We start from the raw sequence: 19,076 nt of genomic DNA, 5'->3' as shown, positions 1-19,076 counted from the left end.
CACTTGTTTGCTTTTATCTGGATTCTTATTGTCACACTCTGGTTTTATTACCTCTTGTAGTTATCTACTGGATATCTTTAAGGTATCCTTGATTGCAAAACAACATTGATGATAGTGATCCTTTCAATTTTAACAAGGGTGGTTGAGCTATTTTATATTAACGTGTCATTAAACATTTTTGATGTTAGGTTGTGAGGCGCAACACCAACAGCCATAGAAAATATGTTGAGAGCAAAGGTGACGTAAAGCCAAGGTCACTAATAGGTGGGACGCCGTCAATGATCGTTTTGTTACTTTGGATTATTCAATGTTAAAACATTTCTATTTTAAGTGTCACCACTTTTCAAGCCTTTGAGGCCCTGGTTTACTAGACTAATAGCATGCACTGTAAATTAGTGTCAGCCAATTTTTTCAAGTTGCATCAGTGAGTAAGATGAACTCACACACAGGAAACTAAAATTAAGAGAAAAATTAAAAAAGGACACGCAAGCTGAACTTATTTACACTTTGTTTTAGATTTAAATGTAATTAATATTTGAGTACTTATTAGTTTCATGCATTTCAATTGAAGATGTTCTTGACATCTGCTTGAGAACATTTTGTCAACTGGACCTTCAAATTTAACCCCTGAAAAAGCGGGTCAACATTTGTCTCATCAACTAAATCATGACTGGTGTTTTGTTCTGCGTTACTGGTTGGCCAGTTTGACATTGGATCTGTTAGTGGCGGCGAGGTACTTTGTTTAAGTAACCCCTTTGATGAGCTGGTAGCCCTGAGTGGAGGGCCCAATAAACTCAGCCGCAGACTCGCTTCATGTCCAGAGGACGTCTGAGCATACGGAAGGACTCCATCCTTATGTGATCAGAGAGCTCATGGTGCTTTCTCACGTGGCAGATAAGGTTTTGCAGGATGACAGCACAGTTTTCCTTCCTTTTCTCTTTTAAGAACAATAGCCTTCCTCTGGGGTAGGATATTACAATGCACACATGGCCTCTGGGCTTGCTTTATACCTTCACTCCTTTCAGGTTTATTTTAACCCCTTGAATGGTTGCTGCGGAGTAGTGAGGCAAAGATGATAGTTCTGCTTTACCTCAGATGTTGTTGGTTTCAATGAATTAACCTGCTTTTCAGGATACAGGGGGTTTGTTTTAGAAAGTTTGAATTCCTAGTTATTACAAAAGCAGTCAAAATGTGCTAGATTGTGATTTGTGAATACTGAGTGAGTAGAATAAGTAGTAAGTGGAATATCCATTTTCTAAACTAACCATCCGAAACACAGATCTCTGTTGGGTCACAGTGACCTGTCAGTGGTGACCACATTTTCCTCATAACTGTCCACATAAAGTCATACAGTTATTACATGTGTTGCTGTTTTAAACAATGAATTAAATACACTTTGATGAAGCTCTTTATGTGACCATATTAATAACATTGTTTTAGTCTCAATTCTGCTTTCTGTCATGTCGTAAATCGTGGCATCATATTCAAAATGTAATGTGACAGTATTAGCATTGAGTAATTTAAAAAATACTGCTGAAATACTGCAAACAAAGTTGGAAAGAAGCTTCATGATGCACAAGATTAAAGAGTTGAAGTGGATCTAACTGCTTTTATATGACTGCATGGATTTAATGACATGGATGAGAAACTTGTCACAGAATGTAAATTAGTTGTGGACAACAGAAGAGGAGTCAGAATCAATCATATTACTTCATAAATCAATGTAGGAGACTTCACTGCTCTAACGATATTTGAACTTTTTATATATTAATGCTAAAAGTTATGAATAAAATCAAGAAATATTGTGATAAAAGTCGACCTTCCACCTTCTCATCAGAGTGCTGTTACACTGATGATCCGGCTGTCTAAAATCTGCATTATGGAACCATAAAGTAACCACCACCTGACACACGTCTCTGCACTCTATTATTTTGGATGCATTAGGCCAGGAGTCAGACTTAAAAAATAAAAGGCCTTCTTATATGTTGACTGCTATATTTTTAAGGTTCACCGTTAAGATCTAAAGTCTGTACTGTTTCAGTATGTGTGTACGTGTAAGTGGGAGAGATCAGTAAGTGGTCTGGTATGGTTCAGGTGCTTGATTACTGCATATATTTATGGGATCGATGGTGAAAATTGACTGTCTTAGTGGGTCGGGTGGGTGTGGGTATTAACAAACCCTGACACGTGCATCACTGCAGCCTGTTAGCGCATGAATCCTAATAACAATTGTCAGCAAAGCTTCAGTGTATTTCCACGATCATTACGGGAAAGCTTTGCCTCCCCAAGCTCCTTATTAGTGCTGCCTATGCATACTACTGTCAATAGTGTGTGTCATAGAGAAAGACAGTGTTTGTGTGTTTGAAAGTGAACTTATTAATATATGTTTCTAATCTAACCCTAACCCTTGAGAAGGTAAAACAGCCATTAACGAGTCATGTATGTCAAGTCCATCAAAGCAAGGCAGGCTAATGAATACACTGATCAACTTGATTATGATAAATAATAGGAATAACCTATAGACCTCATTATCAGCAGTTGTTTCAGTGTCAAAATCACCCCCAATATCTCTTTTTAGTTTGAGACATCGTCAATAAGCCCATTGTGTAAACTTGTAGATAAAAAACTACAAGTTTGATATGATGACATTATGTTGAAGCAGATGGAGGTCAGCTCCGGCAGGGTGTGATTTGGACATGAGGAGGCGGAACTCAGCTCCGGTGGGCTCTGGCCCATTTTAACTCCTGGAAACATCTCCATATGAAAAACAGCGAGAGAATGGCAAAAGCAGCAGTGAGAGTCTGTTAAAGAGAAACAGCAACGCAGAGATAAAGAGGCAGAATGAGAAATAATGTTTAGGGATTTATCTTCATTTATCTTTTCACTTATTCATGGAGGGTTGTTATTCCCTGTTCACATGCACTGCTTTGAAAGTCACTGCAGCACAAGTTTTGAATTCTTCTCTCACTTCATTATGATGCATGCTATTTGGGTAACCAGTTGGTTCCTATACAATGCAACTCCTGCAGAGCTTAGCATTTAAGCCATGGAAGCCAGGTTCATGTTCCCAAATGAAAACAAAAATATATTCTCACTCTGTTTCGGTGAATGTCACTGTCGCTCCTCTCAGCACTGTGATGCAAATGAAATAAAAAGCTTGAGCAGTTTAAACTGTGATACCTTCAGTTGTTTGCCTCCAGACAGAAATAAATATAGATTCTGCTATGTTCAACTCACACTCATTTACTCACTGTCGCTCTCACAGAATTTGTAAAGTTAGATTTAAGCAGGGCGTGCTATTTAAAGACTAGATAGAGGATGATTACTTGTCAGTGGCATCTTGAGAGAAAATTGAACAGATTCACTGAATGCCACATACTGAGCTCTTAGCCCTGTACCAATAAAAATACGGTATCTTTCAAATGCTGTAGTTTAGACACACAATGTTCTTAGCATTTGGCTGGAAAATGTTACCTCATGTTGAACTTGGTAAAACTTGGTAAAGCCTTGTTAGGAATGTACATGATGTTTTAATCTGTCACTGACTGAAGAATCATGTGCAGGACAGGAGCTTCATCAGGCATCAGAATGGGGGAAAATGTGACCTTGACTGGATTTTGATTCCCAAAGGGGCTGATTTGAGTTTTTATAAAACTGTTGATCTCTTAGTTATTTCCATTAACAATAATCTATAGAAAATACTCAGAAATGTGTGAAAAACAAACAAAGAAAAAAAACAACCAATGAGCAGAAGTTTTGCAGATGGAAACGCCTTGTTGATGATAGAGCCCAGAGGAAAATGGCGGGATTGGTTGGAACAAATAGAAAGGCCATGGTAACTCAGATAACCTCCTTTAACAACTGTGGTTAGCAGAAAAGTATCTTAGAATGAACAACACAAACAACACGACTGCAGCAACAGCAGAAGACCAGATGAGGTTCTACTCTTATCAGCCAAGAAAAGGAAATTCAAGGCTGAGGTGGAGCGGACAGTTTAGGATAGGGTTGAACCAAATGCTTTGAAACTTTGAAGCTTTGACCATAACCATTATTAGTCTACATCAGTATTCAAACCCTCAATTTAAAAATAAATCTATAAACATTACAACCAAACACTATAAGTTATATGATAAAAAGTTATTCTCAGACCAGTGGCCTTATTCATTTGAGTGATAGTTTTGTGCGTCAAAAATATCATCTCATGTTTGGTGTACTGACATATATATATATATATATATATATACTGCCATATCATAAATTAACAGGTTTGCAATAACCTGAAAACTCTAAGTAATAATGTATATTTTTTGCACCTGCCAATATGCTCTGTGCTATCAAGGGATATGATTGCAGTCTGGTTTTTATCAACATCTCTTTACAACATCTCATGGATTACATGCCATGAAGAATTGAGGCCCTCTCCAGCATTAATTTACTGTTCCTATTAAACTGCTTGGTGAATATATGATCACCATTCTTCACTAGAATAACTTTTTTACTTTGTCTTCCATTAAAGTCTAACCAGGTTAGAGGAAAGCCATGCAAACAGTGAAAATCATCCACAGCAGGTCATTGTCTGTGGTGAACCTGGAGTGTTGGATTTCAGGGTTATTTTGTCTCTAGCACATCTCGAGAGCACAGTGGTATTAGCAGCTCACTGTTTCTGTCCATTTAGCATATTAGGTGTAATCCACCAGTAATACGATCTCAATTAAGGCAGAATTCCCTTGTTTGCTCACTGTTGTGGAAAATAGGCAGAAAGTCATTCCAGCATTCGGACCGTCACCTCTGTATGAGAGTATGAGTAGATAGATAGAGTAGATTTGCCTCCACAGTCTCTGGGGGGTTCAGTTAATGCAATATCATCTCACTGTGTATATACCACTGACACAGTATTGTCAAATGTTGTATAGCTGTGGTCACAGTAAAAGAGTCCTTGTCAGGAACTTTTTTATCTGTTGTTTGTTGTCAATAGACGGTGACTGGCATGTGAAATGAAGTATTAAACAGTTTGTAGGACTCATGCTAAGTAAAAAATTTTTTAAAGGAAATCCATTGATTCCTTATATTATATCTGTCTTGATGTTGCCTCGCTTCCTGCCTCTGTCTTTAAAGCTACAGTCTCAAAGATTGTATCATAAATAACGCATCTGTTACTTCATATCTGCTGCTGAATGAGGTTAACAGACTGGGGATTGATGGAAGGATTGCATATATATTATCAATGCATTACAAACAGGGTGTCTGTGGTGACATTCACGGAAATAAAATGCTGCTAATGCAAACTAGACATTTCATACTGCAGCAGCTTTAAATCAAAAGCAGTCAACTGGCAAAATAACAAGTTGACTTGTATAAGCTATTGTGTGAAATAGAAATGTTAAAATGATTTTATGAGTATTAAAGGTCTTCAATACAGGTACATTTGAATTGTATAGTATTGTACGTAAATCCAGGTGAAAGCACTATTTATGCTAACGTGCACAATACCAGGACACTTGAAATAGCTACCTCAATGACCAATTAGCCTCCATCCATTCAATGACACATTTGATTTTGCTCCTATGGTTTGCCACAAGGTCTGTTGGTTATGCGTCCTTGTGACATAGCTGGGGCACTTGAATTGAACAGAGACACTTTTTTAGCCATGTTTGTTACACCTGGGGGTTAGAAAGTTGGTAACTCTGAGTTTGTTGACCCTGAGATCAGGGAAACTCCATTCCCATTCCATAAACTGAGATATTCTCCAAAGTAATAAGGAACTAAGATAGGAATCATCAAATACAGAAAGTGGGGAATGAAGGAAACAACATCAAAAATATCATATAATTGTAATGAAGAAACACCAGAGGTAGGAGAAAAAAATAAAATAACAAAATAGAACAATAATAGAGAAGGAAGGGTGGACAAAAATAAGATACTAATAGATGGCAGAGTAAAACTAGAAATGTAAAGTAGGATATTAAAAAGAAAATAATGGATATACCAATTCCACGACATTAGTAAAACAAACAAATGTGTATGGCTAGATAAATAAATTAATAAAGTAAAAGCCAAAGTGAATAGACAGGTCTTGAGTTTGCTTATAAAAGATCAGATCTGTTTCACAGAGAAGGACATTAAAAGCTTTATAAACTAATAAGGAGATCCTAAGATCAGTTGAAGTGGACAGGTGGCCAGTGCACAGACTTTAAAATTGAATATGTGTTATCTTGCTGGTCATAGTCAACACATGTACAAATTAGTTTAAAAGCAATTTTAGCTGAGATATATTCTTCTCATTGCCAGAGGCTCGTTGTCCCCACCTTGTTACAGATGATTCAAAATATTTGAAATGTAATCAAATAAAGAATTTCAGCATTCAAACATCCATTATGGAAATGAAAGTCTGCTACATAATGTGGTTGAGTGGACTACGCTGAATAAAATAAAACTGTGTTAACTTAATGTCTCTTTTCCTCAACTCAGGCTCTTTTGTAACTGCTGTGTTTTTAAAGATAAAAGTGCATCGCCACAAATCCTTCTATTAAATGGAAGCTCTGTCCTTTATTTGCCCATTTTTGTGGTGGATTGCATTATTTAAGCTCCACAAATAATAGTCATGATTTTTCAGAGTAGATTGGGTAATAGGGCCACTTTAAGGGAAAACAAATCTGAGATTTTCAGAGTAAAGTCATAATATGATGAATGTGGAGTATTTTATCAAATTATACTGTTGTATAAATTCAACCGATAATGTCTTTATCTTTTGGCTCTTTAGCACCACATTATCAAGTATCAGAACACCAAATAGATTGTGCAACAAGAAAATGGGTTTATTCTGAAGAAAGAACAACACAACCTCTGTTGTGAAGGAGGGAATGTTTGGTAGTGGTCGACTGCATGCTTATCGTTGGTTACATCTGGGAGGTACTAAATAGGTTTTGTTATATCTAAATAAACAAAGAGATTGTACCTCAAGATTTTGGATCCAGAAGGAATGAAACTCTGGTAATCATACGTTCTCCTTGCTGTTTATTGCTTTTATTCTCATAATATAATGACTTTTTTCTTCTTAAATTTCAATTTTATCCTTACAATATTACATCTCCCTTCTCAATTCTGACCTCATTTGCATAATATTCTGACATTGTTCACAAAATATCTCCTTTATTCTCCATACGGCCCTTTTCATACTAACTGAGTCAGTTGTTCTGGATCGGATATTTCATCTCAGGGTTCATCAAGCAAACAGCAATATTCTGTATCTTACATCTGATGAGGGCTCTATAACATTGTACCGTAATTTTAAAACATTATTTAAAAGTTGAACAATCAATAACCTGCATGAGAGCAAGCCAGGGAAACAAAATGACTCAGCAAATTTGAACTTGAAAATTATATCCAAACTGCTGTAGGCTAGTAATCTGGATTGTGTGTATCCACCATATCCACCTCTCTGGATAACTTTAAAATCTAGAATGACACTAAGCAGAATGTATATCTCCTCCAAGGCCCCATTGTTACCCAAAAATGTTTTCAAGCTGCACCAAATTTCACACTTATTGAAATCAGTCCTCTAAATGTGCCTGATTGAATGACTCTTTATGAAATCAGTGACAATTTACGACAACATTTTATAGCTTCCCTGATCCATACTATGTCCTTCCACCAAATCTTGTGATGTTACGTCCAGCAAATTTTGCATAATCTTTCTTACAGTCAAACCAACCAATAAACAAATGTCAGGGTGAAAAGATAACCTCTTTGAATGAGGTAAAACGTTATGGACCCAAGTATACATCTAACATATAAGTTTCTTTTTCCTGGTAACCTGAAATATTGACTTGAAAAGTCTGCCCTTTGCCTGTCCTTGAATAGTTTCTTTTGCACGCACACGTGTGTTAGTGCCGTGTGTATCACTCATGTGTGTCGTGTGCTCTCTACACTCTCATTTATGGGCAAGAACGGTCGACAGCTAAGTGTTGCTGAGAGGGGTGGTTGGACAGTGTGCTAAGAGATGGAAAGTAAATCGACAGCAGATGGGTCACTGCGTCTTGTCTGTGAGACTGAATTACCGAAAGAGTGTGTGTCTGTGCGTGCGTGCGTGCGTGTTCACTGATGCCTTGAGGGTCAAAAAAAGTCACATGCATTGTTGGGTGTAATGATGGGTACCATACACAATAACAATTGCGTGGAAGATGTAACTGGGCAAAAGAAAAAAGCCAACTCAGTGTCAGAAATTGCCGGTATTGTCACTACACCTCAGCAGACTTCACCTCAGAATTCATGAAAAACTGAGCACCAAGCAGGAGTCACCACATGGAGACTTTAACACAGTACCCCTAGGTCCTATCAACTCACCAGTATTATATATCATCAATAAAAACACTGCACTGTATGATTTCAAATAAAGCTTCCATAACATGCTATTACATAGATCAAATATGTCGCTTATATTTTTGTTCTGTTGTGGCCTGGGAGAAGTTGCAAGACATAAGGAATGAGTTGTGTTTGGCCAACTATGTCTTCACATGCACTCGCTCACTTTAGCTTCTTGTCTGTGTCACTGGTAGCCAGTGATTTAGAGCAGGTTTTAGAGCAGGTTTGTCGATATCAGAACGAGCACGGCAGCTGATACCATTTGGGAGTTGGAGAAATCCTTGTCAATATCCAGGATATTAACAAACAAGACCTGAGAGACGGAAGCGTATCGATTGCGTTCATTCCTCTGGCATGTTCTCTGCTTCGGCCTCCCTCTAACACTTTGGACATTTAAGCTCGGTCTCAGCTCTTGTGCCTGGACTGTAGTTCGAGCCCAAGAGCGGTGCTGCAAGGCAAAGCGCCCTGTGCTCCATCTGCTCTGTCTGGCAATCATGCTCTGCTTCATGTGTTGGGACTGAAGAGGCTTCTTTTCACCTTGGACATGTAGTGGTAGACGTCTCGCCAATATGGATGACAGCCTGTCCTGCATGGGCCACTTTGTTCATGGCTGGCAGTAACATAAGGGAACTCTAACCAGCAGCTCTGTGGGCTGTGGTGGAAATCCCCTCTCCCTGACTGTGTTCATTTGAGCTTTGTTTCATGAATCTTTATCTATGAATGGCTTTAAGTCAAACTATCAAGAACACAGAAGATTAAATTACAAACTTTTAACTCTTTAACCTTTAACTGATCTCCATTATGGAGACATTCATAGAATCGCTCCCCTTTTAGGAATTTGTCTTCAAAGTAAAAACCCATTTGTTTTGTTGCTGAAGTGGTTTGTATCGAGCTGAATTACAGAGCTTTTAATTTGTTGTTTATTGATAAGTTGTGGCTGTGAACACGTGGACATTTTTTGAAAATTATTGACTAAGGAATCTTTATTGTAGATAAACCAAGTTTTCTAACTTCACTCTGCACCATAGACTTAGCACACAAACAATTGAAAATTGACAGTTTATTGTAGAACTGTTTGAGGAGGACTAGGACAGGGAATAAATGTGAAATAGCTCTGGAGCATTAACAGAGGCCAAGGGAACAAACATTACAAATAAGCAGGTTTAGAATGGTCACTGCATTAGTCTCTTACATGGTCACAAACCAATCTTAATCCAGAAAACTACATAAGCCATGTCCTGCAGTAGGCAGGCACATAGGCCCAAGACAACTGTTTTGGCATTTCAAAAATGCAGCAGGTGGAGATATTACACTGTGTGTGTGTGTGTGTGTGTGTGTGTGTGTGTGTGTGTGCTGTTGAACTTACCTGAATATAAGTTATGCCTGTCACAAGTTAGTTAGACCTACCCTCCATCTAGAATTGATCTTATCAACCACTGTATACTTACTTTAAAATTTTCTTGAACACCTGCCAACTGATGTAGCAGCTTCAATCTTTAATTAGGAGTCTGACCTGACAGCATGGATCAATGATTCATATAAAATATGTTTTTTTAAAAACACTTATTTATTTACTGAATCATCTGTAGGATATTGGAATGAATGCCAAATGGAGTTTTAGTCCTGTTATTTGCTCCCCTTTATTAAACTGTGGGTTGATGTATTGGATGATCCTTTACATTAGTTTGGAACACCCTGCCTCCGCCACCCTCTCCTGTTCATGCTCCTCTTGCTCTGTCGCTGTCTGTCACTCTGTTTGTGTCTCTGACAGTAACTGTGTATGATGTAGAGTCTACCTGAAACATCGCATGGTGATGTGCCATGTCATTGTCAAAGGACGTGACAAGAAACAGAATCTCTACTCAGTGATGTTGCACCTATTAGCTATGAAGTAGAAGTTACTACATATTGATGCCACTAAAATGCTGAATTTCTATAATTGGTTTCTATAATTTTATTTTATTTTGTGTTATCAATATTCCTCCTAGCCAGGCTGCTTACACCTAATAAAGCTAGATTGAAATAGAAGATAAGCCAGTGTTTTAAATGTCCCAAAAACATGGTAATTGGAGTAAGGTAAAATTGTTTGCAGGGAACCACGCAATACAGTCTTTTTTTAATGAGTCCTTGGATGAGTTATTTGCAGAGTAGAGACAAGTGGACTGTCAAGAAGTTTGTACTTTTCTCAGAAAGTCCAACTGATTTTTTAAAACTTGTATTAATAAAATTGGAATTCTGCCTTCTGATTATTCCTGGTAGTTGCTTTCCTCCACTGTTCCAATTAGCGGCTCAAGCGTGGAATAGCACTCGTCTTAACGCTATTTCCAGCCTGACTTTTTTATTTAATTCTCCCTGCTGTTATATCTCATTTGTTGCGAGCAGGTATACTCAAGTGACATTTTGCTCCTCTCGTTGAACTGATCCATCTTTTCTTTTTCTCTCTCTTTGTCCTCTCACAGGTGACTCATCTCAAGCCGGTAAGTTGTCCTGGTTCTATACTTTCTGCCACTTTTGTATGTTCTTTTATATGCACTCACCCTGTTGCCATAGTGACAGACTGGTTCCATCGGCTCTTTATTATACAGCTGGAATATTTGTGAACATTTACATGCACACAAACAAACACCAATTATCTCTTTTATCTTCAGTTGGTGCGCTAAATGAACAATGAGACTTTCCTTTGACAAACTGCTGAATAGAAATCGCTTCTGAACTCAGCACTTTTCTCTGTCTGCCTCCTCCCCTGTTCTCTCCCATTCTTTATGCATTGCAGCTATTTGATATTGCCTACTACATTACCTTTCATTTGTTTGTATTGTATATTAAAGAGGGGATTTCCAACTGCTTATTGCGAGAAGACAAAACCCTTAGCCCCCGTTTTGCAAGTCTCATAAAATGCATTGCTTTCCAATGTAAATGCAAATTTGAAAGGTTTCAGTGAATGACTAACCGGTTCGAGAGCACAGGGACAATTCTGGGTGAATGACATTGTGCTGTGCAGTGCTGTTATGCTGCACTGCCTGCTTTATCAGGACCCAGGATTCAATGAGTTATTCCTCTGTCATTTTCAAGTTCATGAAGTTTGTGAAAGTGACTCATGTAGCAGCTCAGTTGCAGTGACTCAGACTTGGAGGTATGGATGCCAGTCGACTACCTTTATTGCGATGTGCATGTGGTTGTATTTGCCCCATTATTTGTTCATATGCCTGAAGTGGATTCTGATTATACACCTTTCAGACTTTCAACTGTGTGCCTTGTGACTGTGCTTCCCATTTTTAAATGGGATGTGTAGTAGCAATGCTGATGTACAATGCATATGATCGCGCCTATTAGCAGCTGACTTTCTTTTAGCATTCCCTCAACCACATTGCACTAAATTTCAAAATGACTTTCCCATTCATATGACTTATGAGTAAGAAATGCAGTTATGAGCAAATTCTATTTCATCCTCCGTGTTATTGTGTACCAGGCTTGAAGTGCTCTAGACCATTAAAACATCTATTAAAACACAATCAGAGGCTTTATCTGTAAATATGCTGACATGTCACAGTGTGCTAGCTTTCAATCAGCATGTCATTTGGAATCAGTGATGGTGGGAGAATTGAGGGAAAGGACTGGGATGAGAGCAGAGATGGACAGACTAATGGGACGTATCAACACCTCACACAAACAGTAGAAAAACGAGATGATTGGAGTTTAAAACTCTCGCTCACAGCACTTTGCGGCAGCCAACTCGAAATGTGTCAGTGTTATCGCTCGCCTCCTAATAATTGGCTTTGTCTCGCTGCAGTACCCTCTATGCATTATGAACGTGTGGTGGTAATCTACAGCACAGCAGAATGTGTAGCATGGAATGAGAAAAAAACTTTTTTTATCCTCAGTGATAAAGAGGGCGTGATAAAGATGTTTTCAATCAATCCAATGGTGTAGGTTTTCCCCCGAGAGTTTTGTGCTGTGATAATTCAAGCATGTCTTCTGTTCCTTATACAGAAATATTTTTGTCTGCGTGCGTATGTGTGTGTGTGTGTGTGTGTGTGTGTTTGTCAAGCTTTGTCCAGTGAGTGTTTGGTCCCGGGTTCAGATGTCTCCTGAATACTGATGTGGCATTTTGTCTGTTTACTGCAGCTCATACCCTGGGTGGGATTGAGGGTTGGTTTGGGTACACGTTCACCCCTGGGGTGCAGGGGAGAGTAGGAACACATACTGAGACACCACACCCATTTCTTACTACCCTGCAAGAATCAAGATCCAGAAACAGGGAAGGACTGAAAAAAAACTAATTAAATTTTCATCTGGGAGGCCAGTGCAAATTGAGTTTCATCTTCATTAAGACCACCGGGCAAAGAAGAGGAAGATAATTTGGTTTTGCATTTGAGATACATGCTGTTTCTACGTCAGTCTGCAAATTCAACATGGTTGTGCCATGTGTGCATTTATACACATGCACATCTTGTAGGTTTTTTGCATGTTTCTGAGCAGTTCATACTTTATTTTAGTGCTGTTTAGACACTGATGCATTGATTATTGAGCAGAAATAATGTATTGAATGTTCTTCCTGACCAGTTAGGTGGTGAATAGTATATTAGCTGTGGGTAGATGACGTAGTGCATTTTTGTTTTTGTAAAAAAAAAAAACGTTCTCATCAGAATATTATTTGACTGAACCACACTTTGCTGTATAGGAGTCACTAACAGCCTGTGATGATTGTCCAATCAGCTTCATTGGTCTAAACAGAATGCTGTGTATAGCTCTCATATGATTTTTTGAAAATCTGATCAGCTGAGTGAATTACTGCCAGATCTCAGTGGAGCATTCCTGCACACACACACACGTTTCTACTTCAATCTAAGTGAGAACACTCATCGGCATATTGTATTCCCTAGCCCCTTACCCTAACCTTAACCATCCAAACTAAATGCCTAACCCTTACCCTAACCTAAACCTAATTTAACCCTATAACCAAGTATTAACCCTCAAACAGCTCTTTGAAGAAGTGGAGACCAGCCAAATGTCCTCACTTTCCAAAAAATGTCCTCACTTTGTAGGCTCTATGCTTAAAATGGTTCTCACTAAGATATGAGTACAGGAATACAGACACTCATCCTTTCCCAGAGCCTCTATCAAAATTCAATAGATGCTCTGCAAACCCACATTGGAATGAATGTCACATCCAGCTCCATACCAGTCAAGGAGTTTGACAATTGTTGTTGCTGGAAGTTAATATTGCTGTTGTAGTAGATTGTCAAGTTTCTTTTTTTCACTGCCGGGCTTAAGAGTCAGGCACTGGCACAGGTAATTGGCGTCCCTCAGATGTAAAGGCTGACAGGCGGACTAAAGGCAGAGATCCTTATCCTATTGCTGAATTTCATTCTGACTCCAAAAAATGGCATTACCAGAGGCAGAGACATATTTCTGTGTACATCTCTCTGTCTGTCTCTGTCTCTCTCAAGCCTTGTACTCCTCAGCTCTGATGATTAGCATCTCTCTTTCCCTTTTTGCTGCCTCCTTCCCTTGAATGCCAACACCAGGCTAGTCAGAGCCAGCAGAATCCTCTTCAAGCTGATGCTGCAAAGTGATTGGCCTGCTCACCACACATGCTCGCACCAATGCTCAGCGAAGCGCACATCTACAATTTGGATGAGAAAATGAGGGATTCCTGCTCTGTGCTGGAGTGGAGGTTGATGCTTAGTGGAACATATTGTTTTTCTCCACGTTCCATGTTTAAAAGTCATACCAACCCCCACAAAATTTGAAAATTGCCCATGTCATGTAGCTTTTATAAAACACTCACACTGCTCAAGCGTACTCTCATCCTTTCACATAGGATGCGACTACGGCACAGTTGAGCTCATTCCTCGAGACTCTTTTTTTCTGTCTGAACCTGCCTGAATTCTCATCGAGCCCGACCCAAACTGGACAAACTGTTTCCCAACCCGATGCAGTTAATGTAAGCTGAGTTTGCGTTACCTTGTCCCCAACTTTATTGCTCCTTTTTTCCCGATTACAGATGTGACTAAGTAATCAACTCCTCCAAAGTGACTCAGATATCTTCTTAAAATTGTTCACAGAGCCCAGAGCCCAGCTCATTTAGTCTAAGTACACTCTAATACGCACCAGAGTTCCTTGAATTATATGATTTCCAGTCAAGTAGTTGAGTCATGTAGGTTTTTAACTGTTGGCTTGTTTTTTGGTATTGAGAATATGGAAACAATAAAAGAAAATAGTTTTGCTCTGAACCCAGCGGCCAACATAGTGCAGATCAAGGGCGGTGGAGTGCTGTCCGCTTTCTATCTGAAAGGGCCTTTATCTGTTGTGAACTGCTCTGTGAGCTCATCCCGGACCATCTCTCCTGGGTTAACATCAGGGCTCTGACTGGATAACTCCAGCAATGTCAGATCAAAGCAGCCTTAAATGACTCCACTGTACTTCACTATGGAGTGATGTTTTCACACAGGCATTCAGCATTTTATTTCACCACGCATAGTTCTGTGTGTTTTTCAAACAAGTCAACCCGAAGTTTCATCAGTGCACAAAACATTTTCCCTGTCGTGAGGTGCCGGCTTCCTTTTAGGCAAACTTCAGGCACACTGTGTTGTGCCTTTGGAGTCATCACAGGTGGACGCCCACTTGCTGGGAAAAGAAGACAGAACTAAATAAACTCCATTTATAGACAGTTTGTTTGTATGTTTTACAACGTAACCCTTTCTAGCTTTATGCAAATCAGCAGTTCGTGGGTAAATCTCTCAGACTTATTTTTATGAGACGTGTTTCACATTAGTAGATGTTTCTTGTGAATCGCAAACTCAATATACTGTTTTCTTTATAGGTTACAGTCGCCCTAACCCACACCCCCTTGTTTCTGGTCTCATTTATTGGACTCGAGATTTGCAAGCTCCTGACTCCAGTTGACTTTTATTTAATTTACATTGTTGATGAATTTAAAATTGACAATACAACGGTTTCTGTTTTGTTAGTTGTAATAAGCTGTTTGCTTATATAAAGATCTGACCATGTTTTAGGACAACATTTAAATAAATGTTGCAAATTCCAAGGGTTCACTGACTTTTCCTTGCCATTATATGCAATAATTTATGAATTCCTTTCATTACCTTGATCATTAAAGTGCTGCACAGTGAGGCAATGTTCTGTTTGATAGTAGCGACCTGGCTGCTACTACGATACATGGATCACAAATGTAGACACAAAGATAGTTAAGACTCTGTGTTATCCCTGGAAACACAGCTGGCACTTAAGTTATTTCCCCCTATCTGGTGATAAACAGCACAGCCTCAGAAGAGCACAACAAAATGTCCAATTCACAATATAACAACTAAACCCATGGTCACATTTACATACTAAAGGAGGTGGTAATGAGATAGCTACCTGAGATAATTACTACTCAAGGCATCTGACTCTCACACCTTACCACAGGGAACCAGTTTAGCTCACTGCAATTAAACGGCCACTCATTTGCTCCATTTGAGGCGCCGTTTATGCCATTTTATGCTTGACTGTGTCTTAACACAACGGTGGCTTAAATAGCAGAAACATGGAGCAGCGAATGCGGATAGGCTGCATAGCTGTATAGATTGTAAAACAATAGACAGGCATGGAAGAGTTGTAGTAGTGTAACCCGTTGATTCTAATTCAGTTAAAAGAACACTCGCCACATTCATGTGCCCATTAGTCCATTTAAAAATGCTCACTTTCCTCGGGGATTAAGATGCTTCTCACATTTGGATCCTGGTGAGATTTAATTTGCAACTAATGGCAAAATGTATTTTGTTCTTAACAAAATGTTCTTTTTGTAGAATATGCTCTCTTTCAAATTGCCAGTGGACACCATGTCTTGCTTATTCCCCACCCACGAGTTTCCTGACAGGTTGTTTTTGACAAGTATATTATGTTGTTTGATCCACCTCCCTACTTTCAGGTTTAGTTTTGATGCTTCTATTGTTGTTGCTACACAAAATGTGGACCAGGGACTAAATACATGCTGACATAGTTGTGTTTATAAGGTTTTCCCTCTGGCTCGAGATGGTTTGGATGATAGGTTATATACTCAGGATTGGAAACAGTTGTTTTGACAAGTCAGACTAGATGTGGAGCTCGGTGGAAGAAGAGTTGCATGTTTGACCCTTTCTCCCAGCATATAAAACCACAACTGTCTGGCTGTATACTCAGTGCAACTGTGCTGTGGCTTAGAAATGGCATCATTAACACTGATGACAATAAATCCTGATTTGTAAAATGTTTATGTTGCTGACAGTGACTCTCCAATTGCTCTGTTGATATTCTGCCTTTAGCAGACTGAAAGCCTTGACGTGTTAATCACTCAAACTTGCTGCCGATATATTTCATCCTTGTCTTTTCTCAAACAAATAAATTAAACTGTAATATCTTGAAGGCTGAGAAATTGTGTTGGTTTGCTATGAGTGATGTTCTAATAGTGCGTAATCGTTGAGCTTAGTGTATTCAGCTGAGCAGTGCAAGACTACACACCAGGGATATGAAATGAAGAGCACTGCTAGATCTACATTGGTGCCAGCATGTGAAGATTAGCAGCGTCCGCTTCCATTAGCCTCAGAGTAATTGTTAAGACAGCAATGAACAGTCCATAGCTCTAATCCCTAAATCAAAGAGAAGTTGCACAGACCACCAACGCTCATTTGATTTCTCTCACTCAAGAAATGTGACTTAATATTTCCATCTTGTTCAGAGATCAGAACACAGAGCCCACTTCCTTCCCGTCAAAGTGTTTTCCAATTATTATTTTCACAAATTACAGAAGGATAAGGGAAAAAGTAAAGATGTTGAGGTTAAGACAGCGGTGATGTTTCCAAGCTGGTCTGGAGATTCTTTAAGATGCAGCAGGGTGTGACATACTGTGAGCTAAACCTGCATCCCATGGGAAAGTGAGTGTAGGTTTATGAATACAAAGCCAGAGGAGATCCAAAACCTAATGTGTAAAAGAGTTTGTTTAATGTACGCACACACTTTTGGAAGACACTTACAGAATTACAAGGACAAAACCTTAGACATCTACAATGTATCTTTCCATCTCAACCTAACCTTGCAGCTAATCCCTGATTTTTAAGAAACGTCTTATCTCTATTCATATTTCCTCCCTGCTACTGATTCACACAATGTCCTCCGGCGTTTGTTCGAACTCAAGGCTCATTACAATGCTCGGCAGGTTCATTGCAGATCTATTAGGTTGATTGGACTCCATGAGGGGGTAGAGGAAGAGCTAGTATGTGAGAGAAAAAAAGGGGGCAGACTAATGTGGCTATAATATGGGAGCAGCAGGCGTGTTTACTAAGTATAGTGCCAGGCCGCCGCTGTAGATGAGCCTTGGTGCCCTGTAGCTCCACAGCTTACAGGGAGCGTCCATTAAAAGCCACAGCTTATTACCAACAGCTGGTGCTGGGTACTGCCCAGGGACAATCGCATATATTATCACAGGCCATCACACACATACACATCAGTGCACTTTCACTTGTATGACTTTAACTGACTACATTCATTCCTTGATTTGATCACATTTGTTTCCTGTTTTGATGGATCTGATGTTGAGAGTGATTAATATAGGACAGATCACTACAAGAGGACAGATTCATTTTTACTTTTTTATTAGAAGAAACTGTATTTCCAGTCCACTATGTTATTGTTGATTTCTTGTGGATGATATCCAATCAGATTGGATTTAATGGTGGTTATGGAGCCTGTTAGGGTGTGGCTTTTTTTTGTGTGTTTTAATGAAAAACATATGATGTTTGTGAGGCAAAACAAGAAATGTTATGGGATCAGTTTTCTCAGTGTAAAAAGATATGAGGTAAAAATTGTACTTTCATTGATTTATTCCACTATTACTCTGACAACACCTAATCTTAATTAGCATGCATGGTATGAGATGTCGAAAGGGCTGAGAGGCTCCCAGCTGCTTGTCAACAAATGGTTTAAAACATTATAAAGTTCCATTTTACAACTTAATTGAAAACATGAATAGCATAAGTCGATTAGGTGAAAGGATCCAGTTACAAAACCATGTTTGGTGAAATGAACAATAACCAATCCTTGTGGTAATGTTTAGGCGGGACATATATTTGCTTTACACTAAATGTGTATGTGCTCATGATAGCTGCTTCATGTGTTCTATGTCCATTTGTTTGGTTATCTACATCCTCAGAAATCAACACTGCACATGCTTCAAGATGCAGCTTGCTCATGAATGGTAGAGGCTGTATGGTGGAGAGTTTTTAAGAGGAGCTAATACAGTCCGCAAATACCCTGATCTGGTGGCAGATCAGTTTGATTTAATAGAGAATATGGAAACCTGCAAATATATATCCTTGAACAGCAGAAATGTTGAAAAAGCCTTAGTGGGTGCACGTGTATGTTCCACCATTCATCAGTTGCCTGAGGCCTGTTTCAGAATTTTATCAATCAATGAGGAGTATGTGAACAATTAGATTAATAATGCAATCGTAAAAAAAAAATAAAAAAAGAACAGGTGTGTCTCCAGCCTGCAGTGTAATTGGTGCTCCTTTGCAGAAAATTCAAAAATCCCTTCACTTGGCATACATATCCTCACTCTAGTCTCCCCCACACAGTCACTGATACAAACACACACACAGATCCGCTCTGGTCTGTGTTCTGCCTCAGGGTCGAGACAGTGCGACTGTGGGTCTGAGGAGGCGATGGCAAACAGAATC

General features: G+C 39.1%; 1 protein-coding gene across 10 annotated transcripts in view; it reads left to right on the top strand.

Moving 5' to 3' along the window:
* nrxn2b (neurexin 2b) overlaps positions 1-19,076 on the top strand; it is a 618,875-nt gene that overhangs the window by 186,018 nt on the left and 413,781 nt on the right. For all 10 annotated transcript variants that reach the window (XM_069519278.1, XM_069519277.1, XM_069519272.1 and 7 more), the window contains one exon: positions 10,821-10,838. In XM_069519278.1, coding sequence (XP_069375379.1) covers positions 10,821-10,838 — 18 coding nt within the window. The remainder of the gene's footprint in view (positions 1-10,820; positions 10,839-19,076) is intronic.

The sequence above is a fragment of the Paralichthys olivaceus genome, chromosome 22 (genome assembly GCF_024713975.1).
Source record: "Paralichthys olivaceus isolate ysfri-2021 chromosome 22, ASM2471397v2, whole genome shotgun sequence".
NCBI classification, from domain to species: domain Eukaryota; kingdom Metazoa; phylum Chordata; class Actinopteri; order Pleuronectiformes; family Paralichthyidae; genus Paralichthys; species Paralichthys olivaceus.
The sequence above is the reverse complement of the archived record's forward strand: the minus strand, read 5'-3'. Positions and strand labels throughout refer to the sequence as shown.